Source organism: Phalangium opilio, unplaced genomic scaffold, assembly GCF_054372755.1.
Source record: "Phalangium opilio isolate 3A_F unplaced genomic scaffold, DU_Popi_V2 ptg000209l_1, whole genome shotgun sequence".
NCBI classification, from domain to species: Eukaryota; Metazoa; Arthropoda; class Arachnida; order Opiliones; family Phalangiidae; genus Phalangium; species Phalangium opilio.
In genome coordinates this window covers 13,364,905-13,386,109 of record NW_028324217.1, presented here as the reverse complement: position 1 = coordinate 13,386,109, position 21,205 = coordinate 13,364,905, and the positions used below count along the sequence as shown (strand labels likewise).

Here is a 21,205-nt window from a genome sequence, read left to right as displayed (position 1 = left end):
GAAGCCCGGAAATGAAATGGTCGTCAGGTATTTTGGAAAAACTTTGCCTTTTTACGTAACATCTGGGACCTCACAACACCGCTCCCGGGTGTGCTCGAACCATCAACAGAAGTCCGGAAATTAAATGGTCGTCAGGTATTTTGGAAAATGTTTGACTTTTTACGTCACATCTGAGACTTCACAACACCGCTCCCGGGTGGGTTCGAATCACAAACCTTTTGATTAACAGCTGAACGCGCTAACCAATGCGCCAGGGAAACCCAAAAATTAAATGGTCGTCAGGAATTGTGGAAAAGCTTTGGCTTTTTACGTTACATCTGAGACCTCACAACACCGCTCCCGGATGGGCTCGATCCACCAACCTTTCGGTTGACAGCCGAACGCGCTAACCATTGCGCCACGGAAGCCCGAAATTAAATGGTCGTCAGGTATTGTGGAAAAACTTTGGCTTTTTACGTTACATTTGAGATCCCACAACACCGCTCCCGGGTGGGCTCGAACCACCAAACTTTCGATTTACAGCTGAACGCTCTAACCATTGCGCCACGGAAACCCAAAAAATAAATGGTCGTCAGGCATTGTGGAAAAACTTTGGCGTTTTACGTTACATCTGAGACCCCACAACACCTCTCCCGGGTGGGCTCGAACCACCAAACTTTCGATTAACAGCTGAACGCGCTAACCATTGCGCCACGGAAGTCCGAAAATTAAATGTTCTTCAGGTATTGTGGAAAAACTCGGACTTTTTACGTTACATCTGAGACCCCACAACTCCTCTCCCGAGTGGGCTCGAACCATTAAATTTATGGGCTTCTGTGGCGCATTTTTAGCGCGTTCGGCTGTTATCGAAAAGGTTGGTGGCTAAAGCCCACCCGGAAACGTTGGAGTTAAGTTATATATGCAACGTAAAAAGTCAAAGTTTTTCCGCAATACCTGAAGACCATTTAATTTCCGGGCTTCTGTGGCGCATTTTTAGCGCGTTCGGCTGTTATCCGAAAGGTTGGTGGATCAAGCCCACCCGGGAGCGGTATTGTGAGGTCTCAGATGTAACGTTAAACGTCAGAGTTTTTACACAATACCTGACGAACCTTTAATTTTTGGGCTTCCGTGGCACAATGGTTAGCGCGTTCGGCTGTTAACCGAAAGGTTGGTGATTCGAGCGCACCCGGGAACGGTGTTGTGAGGTCTCAGATGTAACGTAATATGTCAAGGTTTTTCCACAATACCTGACGACCATTTAATTTGTAAGCTCCCGTGGCACAATGGTTAGCGCGTTCGGCTGTTAACCGAAAGGTTGGTGGTTCGAGCCCATTCGGGAAGGGTGTTGTGAGGTCTCAGATGTGACGCAAAAAGTAAATGTTTTTCCACAATACCTGACGACAATTTCATTTGTGAGCTTCCTTGGCTCCATGGTTAGCGCGTTCGGATGTTTACCAAAAGGTTGGTGGTTCGAGCCCACCCGGGAGCGGTGTTGTGAAGTCTCAAATGTAACGTAAAAAGCCAAAGTTTTTCCACAATACCTGACGGCCATTTAATTTTTGGGCTTCCTTGGCGCAATGGTTAGCGCGATCGGCTGTTAACTGAAAGGCTGGTGGTTCGAGCCCACCCGGGAGATATTTTGTGGGGTCTCAGATGTAGCAAAAAAAGTCAAAACTTTTCCACAATACGTGAACACCATTTAATTTCTGAGCTTCCGTGGCTCAATGGTTAGCGCGTTCGGCTGTTAACCAATAGGTCGGTGGTTCGAGCCCACCCGGGAGCGGTGTTGTGAGGTCTAAGATGTAACGTAAAAAGTCCGAGTTTTTCCACAATACCTGACGGCCATTTAATTTTTGGGCTTCATTGGCGCAATGGTTAGTGCGATCGGCTGTTAACCGAAAGGTTGTTGGTTCGAGCCCACTCGGGAGAGGAGTTGTGGGGTCTCAGATGTAACGTAAAAAGTCCGAGTTTTTCCACAATACCTGAAGAACATTTAATTTTCGGACTTCCGTGGCGCAATGGTTAGCGCGTTCAGCTGTTAATCGAAAGTTTGGTGGTTCGAGCCCACCCGGGAGAGGTGTTGTGGGGTCTCAGATGTAACGTAAAACGCCAAAGGTTTTCCACAATGCCTGACGACCATTTATTTTTTGGGTTTCCGTGGCGCAATGGTTAGAGCGTTCAGCTGTAAGTCGAAAGTTTGGTGGTTCGAGCCCACCCGGGAGCGGTGTTGTGGGATCTCAAATGTAACGTAAAAAGCCAAAGTTTTTCCACAATACCTGACGACCATTTAATTTCGGGCTTCCGTGGCGCAATGGTTAGCGCGATCGGCTGTTAACTAAAAGGCTGGTGGTTCGAGCCCACCCGGGAGAGATGTTGTGGGGTCTCAGATGTAGCAAAAAAAGTCAAAACTTCCACAATACGTGAACACCATTTAATTTCTGAGCTTCCGTGGCTCAATGGTTAGCGCGTTCGGCTGTTAATTAATAGGTCGGTGGTTCGAGCCCACCCGGGAGCGGTGTTGTGAGGTCTAAGATGTAACGTAAAAAGTCCGAGTTTTTCCACAATACCTGACGGCCATTTAATTTTTGGGCTTCATTGGCGCAATGGTTAGTGCGATCGGCTGTTAACCGAAAGGTTGTTGGTTCCAGCCCACTCGGGAGAGGAGTTGTGGGGTCTCAGATGTAACGTAAAAAGTCCGAGTTTTTCCACAATACCTGAAGAACATTTAATTTTCGGACTTCCGTGGCGCAATGGTTAGCGCGTTCAGCTGTTAATCGAAAGTTTGGTGGTTCGAGCCCACCCGGGAGAGGTGTTGTGGGGTCTCAGATGTAACGTAAAACGCCAAAGTTTTTCCACAATGCCTGACGACCATTTATTTTTTGGGTTTCCGTGGCGCAATGGTTAGAGCGTTCAGCTGTAAATCGAAAGTTTGGTGGTTCGAGCCCACCCGGGAGCGGTGTTGTGGGATCTCAAATGTAACGTAAAAAGCCAAAGTTTTTCCACAATACCTGACGACCATTCAATTTCGGGCTTCCGTGGCGCAATGGTTAGCGCGTTCGGCTGTCAACCGAAAGGTTGGTGGATCGAGCCCATCCGGGAGCGGTGTTGTGAGGTCTCAGATGCAACGTAAAAAGCCAAAGCTTTTCCACAATACCTGACGACCATTTAATTTTTGGGCTTCCCTGGCGCATTGGTTAGCGCGTTCAGCTGTTAATCAAAAGGTTTGTGATTCGAACCCACCCGGGAGCGGTGTTGTGAGGTCTCAGATGTGACGTAAAAAGTCAAACATTTTCCAAAATATCTGACGACCATTTAATTTCCGGGCTTCTGCTAATGGTTCGAGCACACCTGGGAGCGGTGTTGTGAGGTCTCAGATGTGACGTAAAAAGGCAAAGTTTTTCCAAAATACCTGACGACCATTTAATTTCCGGGCTTCTGTGGCGCAATGGTTAGCGCGTTCGGCTGTTAACCGAAAGGTTGTTGGTTCGAGCCCACCCAGGAGCGGTATTGTGAGGTCTCAGATGTAACGTTAAAAGTCAGAGTTTTTACACAATACCTGACGAACATTTAATTTTTGGGCTTCCGTGGCGCAATGGTTAGCGCGTTCGGCTGTTAACCGAAAGGTTGGTGATTCGAGCGCACCCGGGAACGGTGTTGTGAGGTCTTAGATGTAACGTAATAAGTCAAGGTTTTTCCACAATATCTGACGACCATTTAATTTGTAAGCTCCCGTGGCACAATGGTTAGCGCGTTCGGCTGTTAACCGAAAGGTTGGTGGTTAGAGCCCATTCGGGAAGGGTGTTGTGAGGTCTCAGATGTAACGTAATAAGTCAAAGTTTTTCCAGAATACCTGACGACCATTCAATTTTGGGCTTCATTGGCGCAACGATTAGCGCGTTCGGATGTTAACCAAAAGGTTGGTGGTTTGAGCCCACCCGGGAGCGGTGTTGTGAAGTCTCAAATGTAACGTAAAAAGCCAAAGTTTTTCCACACTACCTGACGGCCATTTAATTTTTGGGCTTCCTTGGCGCAATGGTTAGCGCGATCGGCTGTTAACTGAAAGGCTGGTGGTTCGAGCCCACCCGGGAGAGATGTTGTGGGGTCTCAGATGTAGCAAAAAAAGTCAAAACTTTTCCACAATACGTGAACACCATTTAATTTCTGAGCTTCTGTGGCTCAATGGTTAGCGCGTTCGGCTGTTAACCAATAGGTCGGTGGTTCGAGCCCACCCGGGAGCGGTGTTGTGAGGTCTAAGATGTAACGTAAAAAGTCCGAGTTTTTCCACAATACCTGACGGCCATTTAATTTTTGGGCTTCCTTGGCGCAATGGTTAGCGCGATCGGCTGTTAACCGAAAGGTTGTTGGTTCGAGCCCACCCGAGAGAGGAGTTGTGGGGTCTCAGATGTATCGTAAAAAGCCAAAGTTTTTCCAAAATACCTGACGACCATTTATTTTCTGGGCTTCCGTGGGGCAATGGTTAGCGCGTTCGGCTGTTTACCAAAAGGCTGGTGGTTCGAACCCATCCGGGAGCGGTGTTGTGAGGTCTGTGATGTGACGTAAAAAGTCAAAGATTTTCCACAATACCTGACGACCATATAATTTTTGGGCTTCCGTGGCGCAATGGTTAGCGCGCTGAGCTGTTATTCAGAAGGTTGGTGGTTCGAGCCCACCCGGGAGCGGTGTTGCGAGGTCTAAGATGTAACGTAAAAAGTCCGAGTTTTTCCACAATACCTGACGGCCATTTAATTTTTGGGCTTCCTTGGCGCAATGGTTAGCGCGATCGGCTGTTAACCGAAAGGTTGTTGGTTCGAGCCCACCCGAGAGAGGAGTTGTGGGGTCTCAGATGTATCGTAAAAAGCCAAAGTTTTTCCAAAATACCTGACGACCATTTATTTTCTGGGCTTCCGTGGGGCAATGGTTAGCGCGTTCGGCTGTTAACCAAAAGGCTGGTGGTTCGAACCCATCCGGGAGCGGTGTTGTGAGGTCTGTGATGTGACGTAAAAAGTCAAAGATTTTCCACAATACCTGACGACCATATAATTTTTGGGCTTCCGTGGCGCAATGGTTAGCGCGCTGAGCTGTTATTCAGAAGGTTGGTGGTTCGAGCCCACCCGGGAGCGGTGTTGCGAGGTCTAAGATGTAACGTAAAAAGTCCGAGTTTTTCCACAATACCTGAAGAACAGTTAATTTTCGGACTTCCGTGGCGCAATGGTTAGCGCGGTCAGCTGTTAACCGAACGTTTGGTGGTTCGAGCCCACCCGGGAGAGGTGTTGTGGGGTCTCAGATGTAACGTAAAACGCCAAAGTTTTTCCACAATGCCTGACGACCATTTATTTTTTGGTTTTCCGTGGCGCAATGGTTAGCGCGTTCAGCTGTTATTCCAAAGGTTTGTGGTTCGAGCGCACCCAGGAGCGGTGTTGTGGGATCTCAAATGTAACGTAAAAAGCCAAAGTTTTTCAACAATACCTGACGACCATTTAATTTCGGGCTTCCGTGACGCAATGGTTAGCGCGTTCGGCTGTCAACCGAAAGGTTGGTGGATCGAGCCCATCCGGGAGCGGTGTTGTGAGGTCTCAGATGCAACGTAAAAAGCCAAAGCTTTTCCACAATACCTGACGACCATTTAATTTTTGGGCTTCCCTGGCGCATTGGTTAGCGCGTTCAGCTATTAATCAAAAGGTTTGTGATTCGAACCCACCCGGGAGCGGTGTTGTGAGGTCTCAGATGTGACGTAAAAAGTCAAACATTTTCCAAAATACCTGACGACCATTTAATTTCCGGGCTTCTGTTAATGGTTCGAGCACACCCGGGAGCGGTGTTGTGAGGTCTCAGATGTTACGGAAAAAGGCAAAGTCTATCCAAAATACCTGACGACCATTTAATTTCCGGGCTTCATCGGCGCAATGGTTAGCGCGTTCGGCTGTTAATCAAAAGTTTGGTGGTTCGAGACCACCCGGCAGCGGTGTTGTGAGTTCTCAGATGTAACGCAAAAAGTCAAAGTTTTCCACAATACCTGACGAACATTTAATTTTTGGGCTTCCCTGGCGAAATGTTTAGCGCGTTCAGCTGTTAATCAAAAGGTTGGTGGTTCGAGCCCACCCGGGAGCGGTGTTGTGATATCTAAGTTGTTACGTAAAAAGTCAAAGTTTTCCACAATACCTGACGACCATTTAATTTCCGAGCTTCCGTGGCTCAATTGTTAGCGCATTCGGCTGTTAACCGAAAGGTTGGTGGTTCGAGCCCACCCGGGAGCGGTGTTGTGAGGTCTCAGATGTAGCGTAAAAATCATAATTGTTCCAAAATACCTGACGATTATTTCATTTCTAAGCTTCCGTGGCGCAATGCTTAGTGCGTTCGACTGTTAACCGAAAGGTTTATTGTTCGAGCCACGGCCTGTTGAATCCGCGCGATTCACGGTTCCTAAATTTAAAACTTTGTGCGTTTTAGCAATTAACCTCGTAAAGCTATAGTTCGGTTTTTTCTCATGGTTCGAAACCATGAGTTTTTTTACGTTCGATAGAGAAACTTTGTTATTTTCATTTTACTGTTTTGCCGCTAAAAGGACATTTTATTACTTTGAACTTTGTTATATATATATATATTGAAAAGATATCCAAAACCTTTTAAAATGGACATCTGTTTTTAGTTTAGAGCGACTCTCGCTTATTTTTAAAGATAAAGTTAAAACGCCCTTTGTGTGTGAAAAGGGCGAAAGCTCCAAAAATATCTTATTACTAAAGAAACGTTTCCTGACTTTGTTTGTTAATACTAAGAAACGTTTTGTATATGACTCTCTGTAGAAAGCGCTGGAAGTCACTGTGTCCGAGCCAAAGTGAAGCAATAAAATTAAAAGCGCCGCACGTGGACTGTTTGGGATGGAGAGGTTGGGAAACTTAGGAAAATAGAACTTTATGACCCTTAAAATAGTGACTCATAGCATGGGCTGCATGGGAACGCGTATACTAACCTTGCATCTGCATGCATTAGAAAGTTCAACAACAATCAAGGTTCAGGGTCGCCCCTTTGGGGGGGATTTCTTCATCCAATGAGTAGCTGGCGGGTTTTGGGCTGGAATCTTAAGGATTGGGCTATTGGTGAGAAAAGGAGCTGGGTCCCTTCAGGACAAAAATAGTCAGAATCTTTTTAGGACAGTCCAGTGCAAAGCGCGCTCGCGAAAAGACGTACTAGAAAACCCCACAATGGGTTATTAGATGCCCCAGAATGGGCGAATGTAGTTCGTTCCATAAAGAGCGACCTTTTTAAATACCCTAGCCGGGTATCCCCTCCCATACCCCGAGAAGGGGTTTAGTATTCGCCTCAGAATGGGTGAAAATGTCCCACAGGGACGCAACGAACTTCTTCTACGGTATGAACACAGTGCTCAGCAGCGACTTTCATAACTTCAGTTTGTTTAATAAAAGACTATACCAGAAGGGAATTATTAAGAGAAGGTTGCCACTAGTTGAGATTATTGTAACGTCATTCTTCCCAACATCAGAAAACGCGGGAAAATTAGAGCAGGGTTACAAAACCTATTCACGCTTGTAAAATAGACCCCTTGATATCGCTCCGCAATCCCCGGGCATTTTTCAAGGGAAAGCTGTCTGCTTACTGAACCGAGGCTTACGCGGAGGGCAGACTGGCAGTGAAGATTTTAGTTATACCTGCCTTTAAGGTACGCATTCATCTTTCTGATTCATTTTAATATTGGTTTACAAAATTTCTCGTTAGAAAAGAAATATCACTACTAAATGGTGTTAATAATTATCTCACCTAGGGTTAACGAAGAATTAATAATGGAAACTGTTCAGAAGTGCACCGAAATTATTCTGAAAAACTGTACAGGTGAAAAGTTCATTAACTCAATAAACGTAGAGGGAACAAATATCTTGATATGCCACGAAGCTTTATTACAGGAAACTACCAAGTTTCAGTCACTAATTAAGTATATGCTTGACCTTTTCCGCTTAACTTATGATAAAATTAGTATGCCAGCTGTGAACCCAACAAAAAAAAGTTTAAAAGCAAAACTAGTTCAGAAAAGTCAACAATTATGATTATAAGTTGGTATGACTCCATAGCTCAACACTTTTGGGTGCTAGATAAGTTTCTAAATCCATTATCGGATATTGAATGTACCGACTCCAATAAACTTGCGTTGTTTCATGCCTATGGCTACGAAGTGTTCACCGTGGCAAAAACAGTACTCCTTCATAGAGAATTACGCAGCAATAATAGCAATAGTGATAATTTGGAATCTCCGATCAATGATTCCAGTGATAATATTGAGCATTCTAGCCAAAGAGAGTGTGATGATCCTACACTTACTGAAGCCCAAAAACTGACAACAAACAATGAAGATTTAATAGACAAATACGACAGAAGCTACGTGTCTTTTGGTGGTGGGTGCTTATCAGACATAAGAAGAGTTTTCAAAGCCAGAGTGATGTATGGAAAGTCAAAATCCTTAACAAATGACCAAATCAATGAAGCTCGAATGATGTATGAACTGAGCTGGGCCTTTAGCATGGATAAGGAAGATAAATCCAATTTAGACTATTCAGGAATGATAATGAGAGACGAAGGAGGCATGCAGTTTCCTCGACCAGAACTAAAACCCTTTTTAAAAGAACTAAATACCAAAGTGAGAACCTACCTTAATAGCGATGGCATTTGTAAACACGGGAGTAACATTATAAAGGTGCTAACTGAAGATGTTTTTCAAGATGAAAACTTATTCTTGTTGTTTATGGAAATTGCCCTAACCATCACAGAGAAACCGGAGAAAGTGTTGCGACCCGTTTACAAGGAATGGACAAGAAAAATTGTGCATGCGACCTTCAATGATTGGCTTGAAGCAAACGAAGCTAAAATAAGTGAAAACAGAAAGGAAATGTCCAAGGGTTGTGCATCACTAAGGGATGAACTATACGTCATGTCAAAGGCGACTGGGTTTAGTGCTGCTACTAATATGTCTAATCAACCTGTCACTAGTAAACAAGTTGATGAAAATATTACCCGAAAAAGACCATCTGCTAGTCAAGAAAGTAAAGGAAACCCAAATCACGACGCAAGAAATTGTGAAACACCTAAGAGAAAGTCAACTGCAAACCGCAGAAAATTGAAACTTTTAAAAACTGAAACTAAATCACACATCACTACCACAGCGAAGACATCTTGCGTTTTGAGAGAGGCTCAGTCACCTACTAGTTCTCTCCGAAAAACCCAGTCATTAAAAGAAATCACCAACTCTCCCCAAAAGTGCCAAGCATCCAAGAAAGTCACCACCACCTTACCTAATGAAAAAAAGTCAGACTTAAAACTTACAAAGGGTGAAATCTGTAAACAAAGTCAATCTAGTTTCTCGTGCAAAAAGCCTCTGCCAGTTAAAGAACCGGCTAGTTTCAGAAAAAATTGTAAACCAAAAAGCACAGAATCATCATTAAAACCTCAATCATCTAATGATCTCAACACCACCTCCTCTAAAGAAGATCTCAACAGCACATCATCTAATAACAAAAGGTCGTCAAGAAGGACAATAAAAAAGCCAAAGTTCCTACAAGATTATAAAATGTGATATTTTAATTTGCAATATCTTTGTAATTAATAAAGATAGATTCGATCAACATTGTATCTTCTTATTCTTTTTAAGACAATATTGTATAGCTTTTTTCTTTATCACTCGTCCTTGATTGAATTTTGAGAAGTTTTGACTGACGTATAATCGTTCAGTTCTATAACCCTTGCTTGAATGGTGGTGTCCGTGTACCTCAGTTTTTGTCTGCCTGTTTTTTCTAGCGTATGCGAAATCTGTTCCAGATAATTTTCCATTGGCGTTGAACTTGTATTGTGCAAATAGGGTTTCAACCGCACTCCCGTTTAATCGAAGTGGGAGAAGATAGTAGCTTGGGTACTTTTTGGAAAAGTCCGCTACAAGGCCTTTCATCCCAAAGACCATCACCCTAAGCAAATCCCATGTCTAAACCAATAACGATAATACCCTTTTAGTTTCGTAAGTGTGCTGGTTTAAAAACCTCCTATTTACCTGCCACGAAAGAAATTCCTTTGATGGGTACATAAGGTTGAATTTCTCATCACGTTCTAGATTAGTAGAAGAAATGATAAAAAAATCACTTTGTTACCTCTTTACCCTCCCTTAGAGTGTGCCCATAATACCTTTAGGAGCAAAAAAAGTGCCCAAGTGGTGGTAGAGCAGACACACTAAATGGGTAATGTCATAAGCTTACCTTTTAAGTTCATTAGCCAATTTTTAAAATAGTTAAAACCGTTCTCTATATTTATCATTGGCGAGTCTTCTGTGCTTCTAATTTTCACCTTAACCCTTTTCGAAAAGCAAATTGCAAGCCTTGAGATAGTTAAATGTGGCCATTGTTTCTGCGCTATCAACTGGCTTATTGCCATTCTTAGGATTTGCATATTCAAATAGTTCTGCCAACACATCATTTTGCTACAGTTGAGTTCAATTGACAAAATTTACTTCTCATATCCATATTCTTATTTACACTTTTGAAAACCTATTTCGTACCTGCATTATACGAGCTGGCTTAACGTTTAGTTTGGTCCACGCATCTCTATCAATATAACTTTGAAGAAGAGATGGCACTAATCTCGGAATGTCTTGTTCCCTCCTCTTATCTTCCCGTTTTTTCAAAGATATAATTTGGTCCCATCCAAATTTTACACCTTGATTGGTAAATTTACGGGTTCCTCCTTCTTTTGAAGAAAAGAGCGCGTTGATCAAACTTTTCATCTGAAATTATAATATTAATGACCTATACAAATAATTGACTTTGTAATTACAAATTTCTCACCTGGTGTGAAGGACAAATTATCCAATGAATATATTCATTTAGAACAAAAGGATTTCTGAAGGAGGGTTTAATTCCAACATTGATACCGTTTGATGAGATTTTGACACCGAATGCTCCCTGATAGTTCTGCGTTAGCTTTATGAGAGTCAAATTGGACGATGCTCCATCACACATCAAAGCTGATACTTTAAATTCATGCAGTTGAAAGGCCCTTAAAACTTCAAAAAGACAAGCCGCAATGAAATGAGAGTCTGTGGTGTTTTCTGACGCAAAGTAAGGCCCAACAATATCGTAATCCGAAGTTAAATCTCTCCAAAGGAATTGCAACATATAGTTTGCTTTTGGCAAGTAATCGGTGGATTTAAGATCATCGTAAATATCGTCCAAACTAGAAAGTTGTTCGTGGGTCATAGCAAGCCCAACCAACTTGTGGTTTTTGCAGTTCCAAATGACTTTAGCTGTAACTTTGACTTCATCGAAAATAAGTAGTCCATCACGTTTGGGTTCCAATTTCCCATTAGCCACTTCTTCTTTGATGAAATCCTCGTAACAACTTTTCTGCTCTTTCAAGTAATCAAAATTGATACCAGGTCCGTCCAGATGTTTTGACATTTTTCTTTGCACGCTTCTCCAACTAGGTAATTGAATAATTCCAAAACTTTGTATAGCTTCGTAGGCTGCATGGCTCCTACAAGCTATGGCAAGGGCTAGAAAATATTTTGACAATTATTACCTAGTGTCACTCATGTTGTTTGCCATGAACATTGCTTTAGGTGAAAGCTCCCATCGGGAAGTTATAAAATTATTCAGAGCATAAGATAAATTTGTCAAATTTTAACTTTTCTACTATCCACACGTGCGTCTCTCGCAGAGCCCCGCCCCACTGGCTTCTCGCCTCAACGCGACGTGAATTACGAAATAATTTTTATAACTTCCTAGCCCTAGCCCCACTGCAGGTCAAATGTGCCTCAATAACCAACAACAGTCAACGTGGCTATTTACCTATGCGGTATGTTATGGTGCTCCACTTGTTTCCTTTTAATCAGAGTTGGGCACTCCTCCTTAGATAGATTTTTTTCCTATCAAACTATCATAGATGGCGAAACTATCAATTCTTCTGGCTATATTTTAGAGTGGAACTCCTTCTTAGATAGATTTTTTTCCTCTCAAACTATCATAGATGGCGGAACTATCAACTCTTCTGACTATATTTTTGACTGACATTGCTGGTTAGATAGATATTTTTCCTCTCAAACTATCATAGATAGCGAAACTATCAACTCTTCTGACTATATTTTAGACTGACACTGCTGGTTAGATAGATATTTTTCCTCTCAAACTATCATATTTGGCGAAACTATCAATTCTTCTAGCTATATTTTAGACGGGCATTATTTGTTAGATAGATTTTTTCCCTCTCAACAAATCATAGATGGTGAAACTATCAAATCTTCCTTCAATATGTTAGATTGGCTCTCATTGTTAGATAGATTTTTTGCCTATCAAATCAAATTGAAATCTTTAGGAACGACTAAATTAATCGATTATTTAATTTCCGGACTTTAAATTTGATTGTTTTCGATCAAACTGATTTGGGCTCTACCTACTTTTACTCTGTTTAATCGATTCCTGATATTTCCTGATTTTGTAGAATTTCTAATATTTTCATATATTCATATAATTTCCATAATCTCATTTCTCAAGTTTGACTTTTAACTGTCTATAGTTCAAAAGCTACTATCCAAACTTTTTCAAATTATTCGCCCTTGATTTAATCTAAACCATCTACTATAAACGGTTAACTAATAATAATTAAAGGCAAAAATTGCAATTAAAACTGTGGGTAATAAAAATCAGAAAATCTACACTTTAATTTATCTAATTCTACGTTTGGATGATTTCGTGGAATCGTTCTTCCTCCTCGAGTAGTCGTTCACATCAGTGACAGCACGGAGCTTCTATATACAAGAAGCTCCGTCTTCACAGTTTGAACTGTTGAACCATCGTTTATTTTATTTTTATTTATTTGTTTGAGAGGGTTATAACGACCACCAAGTACAGAATCTTCTTATAGAATAAACCTACACTTGCTAACGTTCAAATATATTAAAAACTTCGATATCATTCAAAAAACGACTTATCTTTCCAGAAATTTTCATAACTATCAAAATTGCCTATCAAAGATTAGCACATAATTTTTTAAAATGAAATCAGAAAACAGATGTCGCCAAATAAACTCACTCAAAGAATCAATTTATTTCTCAAGGAATAATGCCTATCATTTTTTATGATTTCTAAAAGATGGGGTTAGTAGCCAGATCACGTTGAGAATCGATATTTTTCTCTAGAAGATTTCAACGAATCAATGAATCATATCAACTTCGAGTGCACTTTCTAAGCTATCAAACTCAATCGATCATTATAATTCAAATTTTTCTCGAAAATAACTATCAAAATTGATACTTTGATAGGGGCAGATTTAGTTTTCTATCGTATCAAGTGGTAAAACTATCAAATGATATGATAGTGCCCATCTATGCTTTTAATCCCTTTCCTTAGTAAATAGTATAAAAAACAATTAAAGAAATGTAATTTTGTAGTGCTGTAAGATTAAGGATGGCTTACTATTCCTCAGTTGATCTTCTTGAAATTGCTGTTTATCTTGCTCTATATGTCTAGCACAATCTTTCTCCCAAATGTCTTTTAATGTTCCACTTCATTCTGGATTTTGATTGAATAGTTCATTCAACTCGTTTGAAAAATCTTTGTTTATTATGTTCGTCACATTTGATAATTCCTTGCTTTGACTTGAGGATAGAGTAAGTTCATATTCATTGCATTTAGCTTTCAGTTTTTTATTGGATTCAAAAAGCCTGTGCCTTCGGACTCTTAGGTGAGATTGACGCTTGCTTTTACTCCTCGGAGATAAGAATTTAAAGGGACACTTCGATGATGGTGAAGCATAAACACGATTTCCTAGAGTCTTGATGTGTTTTGAAAGGTTTCGACATGGATTACAATGATTTTTAGAATCCTTATATTTATCCGGAGTAAATTTAGAAGGTTTAAACCAAACTGAACAAAGCTGTGACGATATTCTTGGTGCGGGAGAATCATATTTCACAATGTGTTTTGGAGTAAACTTTATCTCGGATATCTTTTGTAGAGCTTCATTCGTAACACCAGGACAGAGTACGTAACCTTCACCAAAAACTCCCTTAAGAAATGCAAATGCTTTTTCGTCCAAAAATAAATCCTCATCAAAGATACGTTCCCTTGAACATACACCTCGAAAGGCTACAATCATTGAGGCTTCTCCCTTCTCGTCAATTAGGAACTTTATGGGCTTATCACCAAGGTTAAGAACGAAAATATCCGATCTTGTTATTTCCAAGTAATGCTGCAGCGAAATATTATTTTAAATCTTTAGTAAAGTTCTCTACATACGAAATTAATTATGTCTTACATCATTAGAATTAAGAGCTACTATCTCATTGTACGTAACAAACTGGCTTATTTTTCCAGCGTTTTTCAAACCTTTTAGTCAGTCAATTACTTTAGTCAGTTTTGATGCTTGTTGTATCGGTATGGAAGTCTCCTATTTAGATTAAAGATGAGATATTAAGCAATCAAATCAGAAGTATTATCAACTTATAAGCACACGGCTTAAAAAACCACAAGCGAACAAGGTTAAGAGTTGAGAAGCTAGCCAAGGCTTACCAAATCATCAAGTTTTCTCTTCTTATTAGTGCTTTCATCACTTTCGTCAATATTATTTTCTTTTGTTGAACAACTGGCTTTACGATCATTAAATTTAACTTGGCACGATTTATTACTTAACAATTTCGCGTAAAAATTACATTGTGTTTCTTTGTCGCTCTTCAACTTAAACATCGTCATTGACTCCATTTTAAGTAAGCAACAAACCAGAGGAAGTTCCCCCCCTCCCCGGACACCTCGTGATCTTGTACTATTTTTTTTCGAGATTACGTCATGCTTTACGTCAGTACTAAGTCAACCAATCAGATGCGGGATGGGGAGAGCGGGGTAGGGTAGCCTGGTAAGAATGACGTTACATACATAATGCTTTACGGGTATATACTGTGGCAACCTTCTCTTAATAATTCCCTTCTGACTATAATTATAAAAATTCGAACCAGTATAAAATTATTTCACAAGTGTTGTCCAGTGGCAACACGGCCAACTTAAGATACTCGACAAGCTCGCCAATGAGGCCAGCCAAGATTGATCCCCCTCTATGTTAACGAGCGTATGAGAAAAAACCTGAAAAAAATATGAAGCCGGGACAAAAGGAGACGAGCTAAAATTTTTTTCTAATGTTAATCCTATGGTGTATAGTCCCGAGATTGGATTCTATCAGCATTTAAGAGTCCTTTTTAATATGTTTCCAATTTTTGTCAACTCTGGGTATTTTATGAGGCGTGAAGTAAGTTTTGAGCTTCATTTTGAACCTAATTTCATAATTTTACATAAATTATTTCGCTTTCAATAAATTATTGTTCCTAAGCCTTGGCCATGTTTTTGTTTAAGCTAGCCGGAACAACTCGGGACGAGCTAAAATACGTTTCTAATGCTATTACTATGGAAAATGGTTTCGGAACTGGATTCTACCGTTAATTAGGAGTCGTTTTCAAAATATTTCCTATTTTTATCAACTCTGGGTATTTTATAAGGCGTGAATCATATTTTGAGCTTCTTTTGAACCTAATCTAATAATTTTATATCAATTGTTTCACTCCCAATAATTATCTAAACTTAAACTTCAATTTGAAGGCGAATAATTATGAAGCCCGAGTAATTATGAAGCCCGGTTTCATTTCCCGCGAAATTTGAATTTGTAATTATTGCGATGTCAAAACTCAATAAATTTGAAAAATTATTTTTTTGGCGTTTTATTTTATCACAAAAAGTCATCTTCTGTGTAATTTAATAATATAAATACTTGTCAAGCTTCTAAAGTAAATCTTCGGTACCCAAGCAGAACTTTTGTAGCGAACCTTCAAAATTATGTTGAAGCTATAATACCAGACTTGCCAAAATAAGAATCCTGCAAAAAGTAAAGTATCGGCTACTCCTCAAGCTTGAAGACTGCGGCAATCAGCAACACATCCAGAAAATAAACCCATTAGTCGTAAAGTTTTGAAATTGTAACTACGAGTCATAAAAAAAAAACTCAGTTTAAACATGGTTTTTTTAAATGCAATACACTATATAACATTCCACAATACATACATTTAATATAATATTAAATCTTATTTCATAAAACAAACAATTCCGTTGTGTAATATTTTAAAATAACACAGAGAAGAGCCAAGGTCCAATTAGTTTAGAAAATGTTTTGGAGTGAAACAATGGATATAAAATTATTAATTTAGGTTCAAAATGAAGCTCAAAATATGATTCACTCCTCATATAATGGCCTCATTGGCGAGCTTGTCGAGTATCTTAAGTTGGCCGTGGCTCGAACCACCAACCTTTCGGTTAACAGTCGAACGCACTAAGCATTACGCCACGGAAGCTTAGAATTGAAATAATCTAAAGGTATTTTGGAACAATTATGACTTTTTACGCTACATCTGAGACCTCACAACACCGCTCACGGGTGGGCTCGAACCACCAACCTTTCGGTTAACAGCCGAACGCGCTAACCATTGTGCAACGGAAGCTTAGAGAATAAATTGTCGTCAGGTATAATGGAAAAGCTTTGACTTTTTACGTTAATTATAAAATTTCACACCAACGTTCCCGGGTGGGCTCGAACAGATAACCTTTCGGTTAACAGCCGAACGCGCTAACCATTGCCACACTTTTAATGAGAATTTTATAGGGAATTAAGCTGAATTCGGTCAAAAATTTGTAAAGAAAAAATGCATTCAAAAGTGTACCGAAAAAATCGCATGTTTTTCTTCTTCAAGATACAAAATCCGTGACAACGATTTCTTATTGAAAATTTAATTTTTTGAATGAATATGGTTACATTCGCTTGAATTAAAGCAAAAAACAAATATAATGGTTTCAGTGGTTATATTTGAAAATAGTGAAGATATACTCAAAATATGCTAACCTTAAATAGATGAAGGTTAATTTGTCTCACTTAATTTAAATTCGAATTATTAACTAGCAATCTCGGCAACGGCCATATCACGCTTAAAACACCGGTTCTCGTCCGATCACCGAAGTTAAGCAGCGTCGAGCGCAGTCAGTACTTGGGAGGGAGGCCACTTAGGAACACTGCTTGCCGTTAGCTTTTTCACTTTTTTTTTGTCTTTTAAAATCCAATAGATATGAAAAAAGCAAACATATTTTCTTTTTGTTATTGTTTTAAAAAGATGAAGGTTAATTTGTCTCACTTAATTTAAATTCGAATTATTAACTAGCACTCTCGGCAACGGCCATATCGCGCTGAAAACACCGGTTCTCCCCCGATCACCAAAGTTAATCAGCGTCGAGCGCAGTCAGTACTTAGGAGGGAGGCCACTTAGGAACACTGCTTGCCGTTAGCTTTTTCACTTTTTTTTTTTGTCTTTTAAATTCCTATAGATATGAAAAAAGCAAACATATTTTCTTTTTGTTATTGTTTTAAAAAGATGAAGGTTAATTTGTCTCACTTAATTTAAATTCGAATTATTAACTAGCACTCTCAGCAACGGCCATATCACGCTGAAAACACCGGTTCTCGTCCGATCACCAAAGTTAAGAAGGGTCGAGCGCAGTCAGTACTTGGAAACACTGCGTGCCGTTGGCTTTTTCTTTTTTGTTTCCTCTTTTAAATTCCACCAGATATGAAAAAAGCAAATATATCTTCTTTTTGTTATTGTTTTATAAAGATGAAGGTTAATTAAATTCAAATTATTAACTAGCACTATCGGCAACGGCCATATCACGCTGAATACACCGATTCTCGTCCGATAACCGCAATTAAGCAGCGTCGAGCGCAGTCAGTACTTGGGAGGGAGACCACTAAGGAACACTGCGTGCCGTTAGCTTTTTCAATTTTTTTTCCTCTTTTAAATTCCAATAGATATGAAAAAAGCAAACATATTTTCTTTTTGTTATTGTTTTAAAATGATGAAGGTTAATTTGTCTCACTTAATTTAAATTCGAATTATTAAATAGCACTCTCGGCAACGGCCATATCACGCTGAAAACACCGGTTCTCGTTCGATCGCCGAAGTTAGCAGCGTCGAGCGCAGTCAGTACTTGGGAGGGAGACCACTTAGGAACACTGCGTGAAGTTGGCTTTTTCACTTTTTATTTCTCATTTAAATTCCAACAGATATGAAAAAAGCAAACATATTTTCTTTTTGTTATTGTTTTAAAATAATGAAGGTTAATTTTTCTCACTTAATTTAAATTCGAATTATTAACTAGCACTCTCGGCAACGGCCATATCACGCTGAAAACACCGGTTCTCGTCCGATCACCGTAGTTAAGCAGCGTCGAGCGCAGTCAGTACTTGGGAGGGAGGCCACTTAAGAACACTGCATGCCGTTAGCTTTTTCACTTTTTTTTGTCTTTTAAATTCCAATAGATATGAAAAAAGCAAACATATTTTCTAATTGTTATTGTTTTAAAAAGATGAAAGTTAATTTGTCTCACTTACTTCAAATTAGAATTATTGACTAGCACTCTCGGGAACGGCCATATCGCGCTGAAAACACCGGTTCTCCTCCGATCACCGAAGTTAAGCAGCGTCGAGCGCAGTCAGTACTTGGGAGGGAGGCCATTTAGGAACACTGCTTGCAGTTCGCTTTTTCACTTTGTTTTTGTCTTTTAAATTCCAATAGATATGAAAAAAGCAAACATATTTTCTTTTTGTTATTGTTTTAAAAAGATGAAAGTTAATTTGTCTCACTTAATTTAAATTCGAATTATTAACTAGCACTCTCGGCAACGGCCATATCACGCTGAAAACACCGGTTCTCGTCCGATCACCGAAGTTAAGCAGCGTCGAGCGCAGTCAGTACTTGGGAGGGAGGCCACTTAGGAACACTGCATGCCGTTAGCTTTTTCACTTTTTTTCTGTCTTTTAAATTCCAATAGATATGAAAAAAGCAAACATATTTTCTTTTTATTATTGTTTTCAAAAGATGAAGGTTAATTTGTCTCACTTAATTTAAATTCGAATTTTTAATTAGCACTCTCGGCAACGGCCATATCACGCTGAAAACACCGGTTCTCGTCCGATCATCGAAGTTAAGCAGCTTCGAGCGCAGTCAGTACTTGGGAGGGAGGCCACTTAGGAACACTGCATGCCGTTAGCTTTTTCACTTTTGTTCTGTCTTTTAAATTCCAATAGATATGAAAAAAGCAAACATATTTTCTTTTTGTTATTGTTTTAAAAAGATGGTTAATTTGTCTCACTTACTTTAAATTCGAACTATTAACTAGCACTCTCGGCAAAGGCCATATCACGCTGAAAACACCGGTGCTCGTCCGATCACCGAAGTTAAGCAGCGTCGGGCGCAGTCAGTACTTGGGAGGGAGGCCACTTTGGAACACTGCTTGCAGTTGGCTTTTTCACTTTTTTTTGTCTTTTAAATTCCAATAGATATGAAAAAAGCAAACATATTTTCTTTTTGTTATTGTTTTCAAAAGATGAAGGTTAATTTGTCTCACTTAATTTAAATTCGAATTATTAACTAGCACTCTCGGCAACGGCCATATCACGCTGAAAACACCGGTTCTCGTCCGATCACCGAAGTTAAGCAGCGTCGAGCGCAGTCAGTACTTGGGAACACTGCGTGCCGTTGGCTTTTTCCTTTTTGTTTCCACTTTTAAATTCCACCAGATATGAAAAAAGCAAACATATCTTCTTTTTGTTATTGTTTTATAAAGATGAAGGTTAATTAAATTCAAATTATTAACTAGTACGCTCGGCAACGGCCATATCACGCTGAATACACCGGTTTTCGTCCGTTAACCGAAGTTAAGCAGAGTCGAGCGCAGTCAGTACTTGGGAGGGAGGCCACTTAGGAACACTGCATGCCGTCAGCTTTTTCACTTTTTTTCTGTCTTTTAAATTCCAATAGATATGAAAAAAGCAAACATATTTTCTTTTTGTTATTGTTTTAAAATAATGAAGGTTAATTTTTCTCACTTAATTTAAATTCGAATTATTAACTAGCACTCTCGGCAACGGCCATATCACGCTGAAAACACCGGTTCTCGTCCGATCACCGTAGTTAAGCAGCGTCGAGCGCAGTCAGTACTTGGGAGGGAGGCCACTTAAGAACACTGCATGCCGTTAGCTTTTTCACTTTTTTTTGTCTTTTAAATTCCAATAGATATGAAAAAAGCAAACATATTTTCTAATTGTTATTGTTTTAAAAAGATGAAAGTTAATTTGTCTCACTTACTTCAAATTAGAATTATTGACTAGCACTCTCGGGAACGGCCATATCGCGCTGAAAACACCGGTTCTCCTCCGATCACCGAAGTTAAGCAGCGTCGAGCGCAGTCAGTACTTGGGAGGGAGGCCATTTAGGAACACTGCTTGCAGTTCGCTTTTTCACTTTGTTTTTGTCTTTTAAATTCCAATAGATATGAAAAAAGCAAACATATTTTCTTTTTGTTATTGTTTTAAAAAGATGAAAGTTAATTTGTGTCACTTAATTTAAATTCGAATTATTAACTAGCACTCTCGGCAACGGCCATATCACGCTGAAAACACCGGTTCTCGTCCGATCACCGAAGTTAAGCAGCGTCGAGCGCAGTCAGTACTTGGGAGGGAGGCCACTTAGGAACACTGCATGCCGTTAGCTTTTTCACTTTTTTTCTGTCTTTTAAATTCCAATAGATATGAAAAAAGCAAACATATTTTCTTTTTATTATTGTTTTCAAAAGATGAAGGTTAATTTGTCTCACTTAATTTAAATTCGAATTTTTAATTAGCACTCTCGGCAACGGCCATATCACGCTGAAAACACCGGTTCTCGTCCGATCACCGAAGTTAAGCAGCTTCGAGCGCAGTCAGTACTTGGGAGGGAGGCCACTTAGGAACACTGCATGCCGTTAGCTTTTTCACTTTTGTTCTGTCTTTTAAATTCCAATAGATATGAAAAAAGCAAACATATTTTCTTTTTGTTATTGTTTTAAAAAGATGGTTAATTTGTCTCACTTACTTTAAATTCGAACTATTAACTAGCACTCTCGGCAAAGGCCATATCACGCTGAAAACACCGGTGCTCGTCCGATCACCGAAGTTAAGCAGCGTCGGGCGCAGTCAGTACTTGGGAGGGAGGCCACTTTGGAACACTGCTTGCAGTTGGCTTTTTCACTTTTTTTTGTCTTTTAAATTCCAATAGATATGAAAAAAGCAAACATATTTTCTTTTTGTTATTGTTTTCAAAAGATGAAGGTTAATTTGTCTC

The 21,205-nt window shown here is 39.8% G+C and overlaps 3 protein-coding genes, 3 non-coding genes and 15 pseudogenes across 6 annotated transcripts; 17 read left to right on the top strand and 4 right to left on the bottom strand.

Annotated features, from left to right (window-relative positions):
* Positions 1-334: 334 nt before the first annotated feature.
* On the bottom strand, positions 335-407 carry TRNAD-GUC (transfer RNA aspartic acid (anticodon GUC)). The gene has a single exon. It is a non-coding gene; the product is annotated as a tRNA-Asp (tRNA).
* A 2,601-nt stretch (positions 408-3,008) lies between these two features.
* On the top strand, positions 3,009-3,081 carry TRNAD-GUC (transfer RNA aspartic acid (anticodon GUC)). Its single transcript has one exon. It is a non-coding gene; the product is annotated as a tRNA-Asp (tRNA).
* Positions 3,082-5,466: 2,385 nt separating this feature from the next.
* TRNAD-GUC (transfer RNA aspartic acid (anticodon GUC)) lies at positions 5,467-5,539 on the top strand. The gene has a single exon. It is a non-coding gene; the product is annotated as a tRNA-Asp (tRNA).
* A 3,999-nt stretch (positions 5,540-9,538) lies between these two features.
* On the bottom strand, positions 9,539-10,306 carry LOC149620716 (uncharacterized). The gene is made up of 3 exons (XM_089854017.1): positions 10,227-10,306; positions 10,025-10,080; positions 9,539-9,958 (listed from the first exon to the last, which is right to left on the bottom strand). Exons 1-3 carry the CDS (start codon positions 10,282-10,284, stop codon positions 9,602-9,604), a joined length of 471 nt encoding a protein of 156 aa, XP_089710143.1. The 5' UTR covers positions 10,285-10,306; the 3' UTR covers positions 9,539-9,601.
* Positions 10,307-10,315: 9 nt separating this feature from the next.
* On the bottom strand, positions 10,316-11,396 carry LOC149620715 (uncharacterized). Its single transcript, XM_089854578.1, has 3 exons — positions 10,812-11,396; positions 10,526-10,750; positions 10,316-10,447 (listed from the first exon to the last, which is right to left on the bottom strand). Exons 1-3 carry the CDS (start codon positions 11,220-11,222, stop codon positions 10,316-10,318), a joined length of 768 nt encoding a protein of 255 aa, XP_089710704.1. The 5' UTR covers positions 11,223-11,396.
* A 2,116-nt stretch (positions 11,397-13,512) lies between these two features.
* On the bottom strand, positions 13,513-14,349 carry LOC149620714 (uncharacterized). The gene is made up of 2 exons (XM_089854016.1): positions 14,278-14,349; positions 13,513-14,211 (listed from the first exon to the last, which is right to left on the bottom strand). The coding sequence occupies exon 2, from the start codon at positions 14,116-14,118 to the stop codon at positions 13,528-13,530; it is 591 nt and encodes a 196-aa protein (XP_089710142.1). The 5' UTR covers positions 14,119-14,211; positions 14,278-14,349; the 3' UTR covers positions 13,513-13,527.
* Positions 14,350-16,960: 2,611 nt separating this feature from the next.
* On the top strand, positions 16,961-17,079 carry LOC149620713 (5S ribosomal RNA; annotated as a pseudogene).
* Positions 17,080-17,216: 137 nt separating this feature from the next.
* LOC149620712 (5S ribosomal RNA) lies at positions 17,217-17,335 on the top strand (annotated as a pseudogene).
* A 364-nt stretch (positions 17,336-17,699) lies between these two features.
* On the top strand, positions 17,700-17,818 carry LOC149620711 (5S ribosomal RNA; annotated as a pseudogene).
* A 137-nt stretch (positions 17,819-17,955) lies between these two features.
* Positions 17,956-18,073, top strand: LOC149620710 (5S ribosomal RNA; annotated as a pseudogene).
* Positions 18,074-18,210: 137 nt separating this feature from the next.
* On the top strand, positions 18,211-18,329 carry LOC149620709 (5S ribosomal RNA; annotated as a pseudogene).
* A 136-nt stretch (positions 18,330-18,465) lies between these two features.
* LOC149620708 (5S ribosomal RNA) lies at positions 18,466-18,584 on the top strand (annotated as a pseudogene).
* A 137-nt stretch (positions 18,585-18,721) lies between these two features.
* On the top strand, positions 18,722-18,840 carry LOC149620707 (5S ribosomal RNA; annotated as a pseudogene).
* Positions 18,841-18,977: 137 nt separating this feature from the next.
* LOC149620706 (5S ribosomal RNA) lies at positions 18,978-19,096 on the top strand (annotated as a pseudogene).
* Positions 19,097-19,230: 134 nt separating this feature from the next.
* On the top strand, positions 19,231-19,349 carry LOC149620705 (5S ribosomal RNA; annotated as a pseudogene).
* Positions 19,350-19,485: 136 nt separating this feature from the next.
* Positions 19,486-19,588, top strand: LOC149620704 (5S ribosomal RNA; annotated as a pseudogene).
* Positions 19,589-19,966: 378 nt separating this feature from the next.
* LOC149620703 (5S ribosomal RNA) lies at positions 19,967-20,085 on the top strand (annotated as a pseudogene).
* Positions 20,086-20,221: 136 nt separating this feature from the next.
* LOC149620702 (5S ribosomal RNA) lies at positions 20,222-20,340 on the top strand (annotated as a pseudogene).
* Positions 20,341-20,477: 137 nt separating this feature from the next.
* LOC149620701 (5S ribosomal RNA) lies at positions 20,478-20,596 on the top strand (annotated as a pseudogene).
* Positions 20,597-20,733: 137 nt separating this feature from the next.
* LOC149620700 (5S ribosomal RNA) lies at positions 20,734-20,852 on the top strand (annotated as a pseudogene).
* A 134-nt stretch (positions 20,853-20,986) lies between these two features.
* On the top strand, positions 20,987-21,105 carry LOC149620699 (5S ribosomal RNA; annotated as a pseudogene).
* The last annotated feature ends 100 nt before the right edge of the window (positions 21,106-21,205 follow it).

Bases quoted from the DNA above. Each gene is read 5' to 3' on its own strand.
- LOC149620714 (XM_089854016.1), bottom strand. From the start codon at position 14,118: ATGATTGTAGCCTTTCGAGGTGTATGTTCAAGGGAACGTATCTTTGAT.
- LOC149620716 (XM_089854017.1), bottom strand. From the start codon at position 10,284: ATGATAAATATAGAGAACGGTTTTAACTATTTTAAAAATTGGCTAATG. The intron at 10,081-10,226 runs GTAAGCTTATGA...CTACTAATCTAG, and splicing joins TTGGCTAATGAACTTAAAAG to AACGTGATGAGAAATTCAAC. The intron at 9,959-10,024 runs GTAAATAGGAGG...TTATTGGTTTAG, and splicing joins AGGAATTTCTTTCGTGGCAG to ACATGGGATTTGCTTAGGGT.
- LOC149620715 (XM_089854578.1), bottom strand. From the start codon at position 11,222: ATGACCCACGAACAACTTTCTAGTTTGGACGATATTTACGATGATCTT. The intron at 10,751-10,811 runs GTGAGAAATTTG...TTATAATTTCAG, and splicing joins TAATTTGTCCTTCACACCAG to ATGAAAAGTTTGATCAACGC. The intron at 10,448-10,525 runs GTACGAAATAGG...ACTCAACTGTAG, and splicing joins AGCCAGCTCGTATAATGCAG to CAAAATGATGTGTTGGCAGA.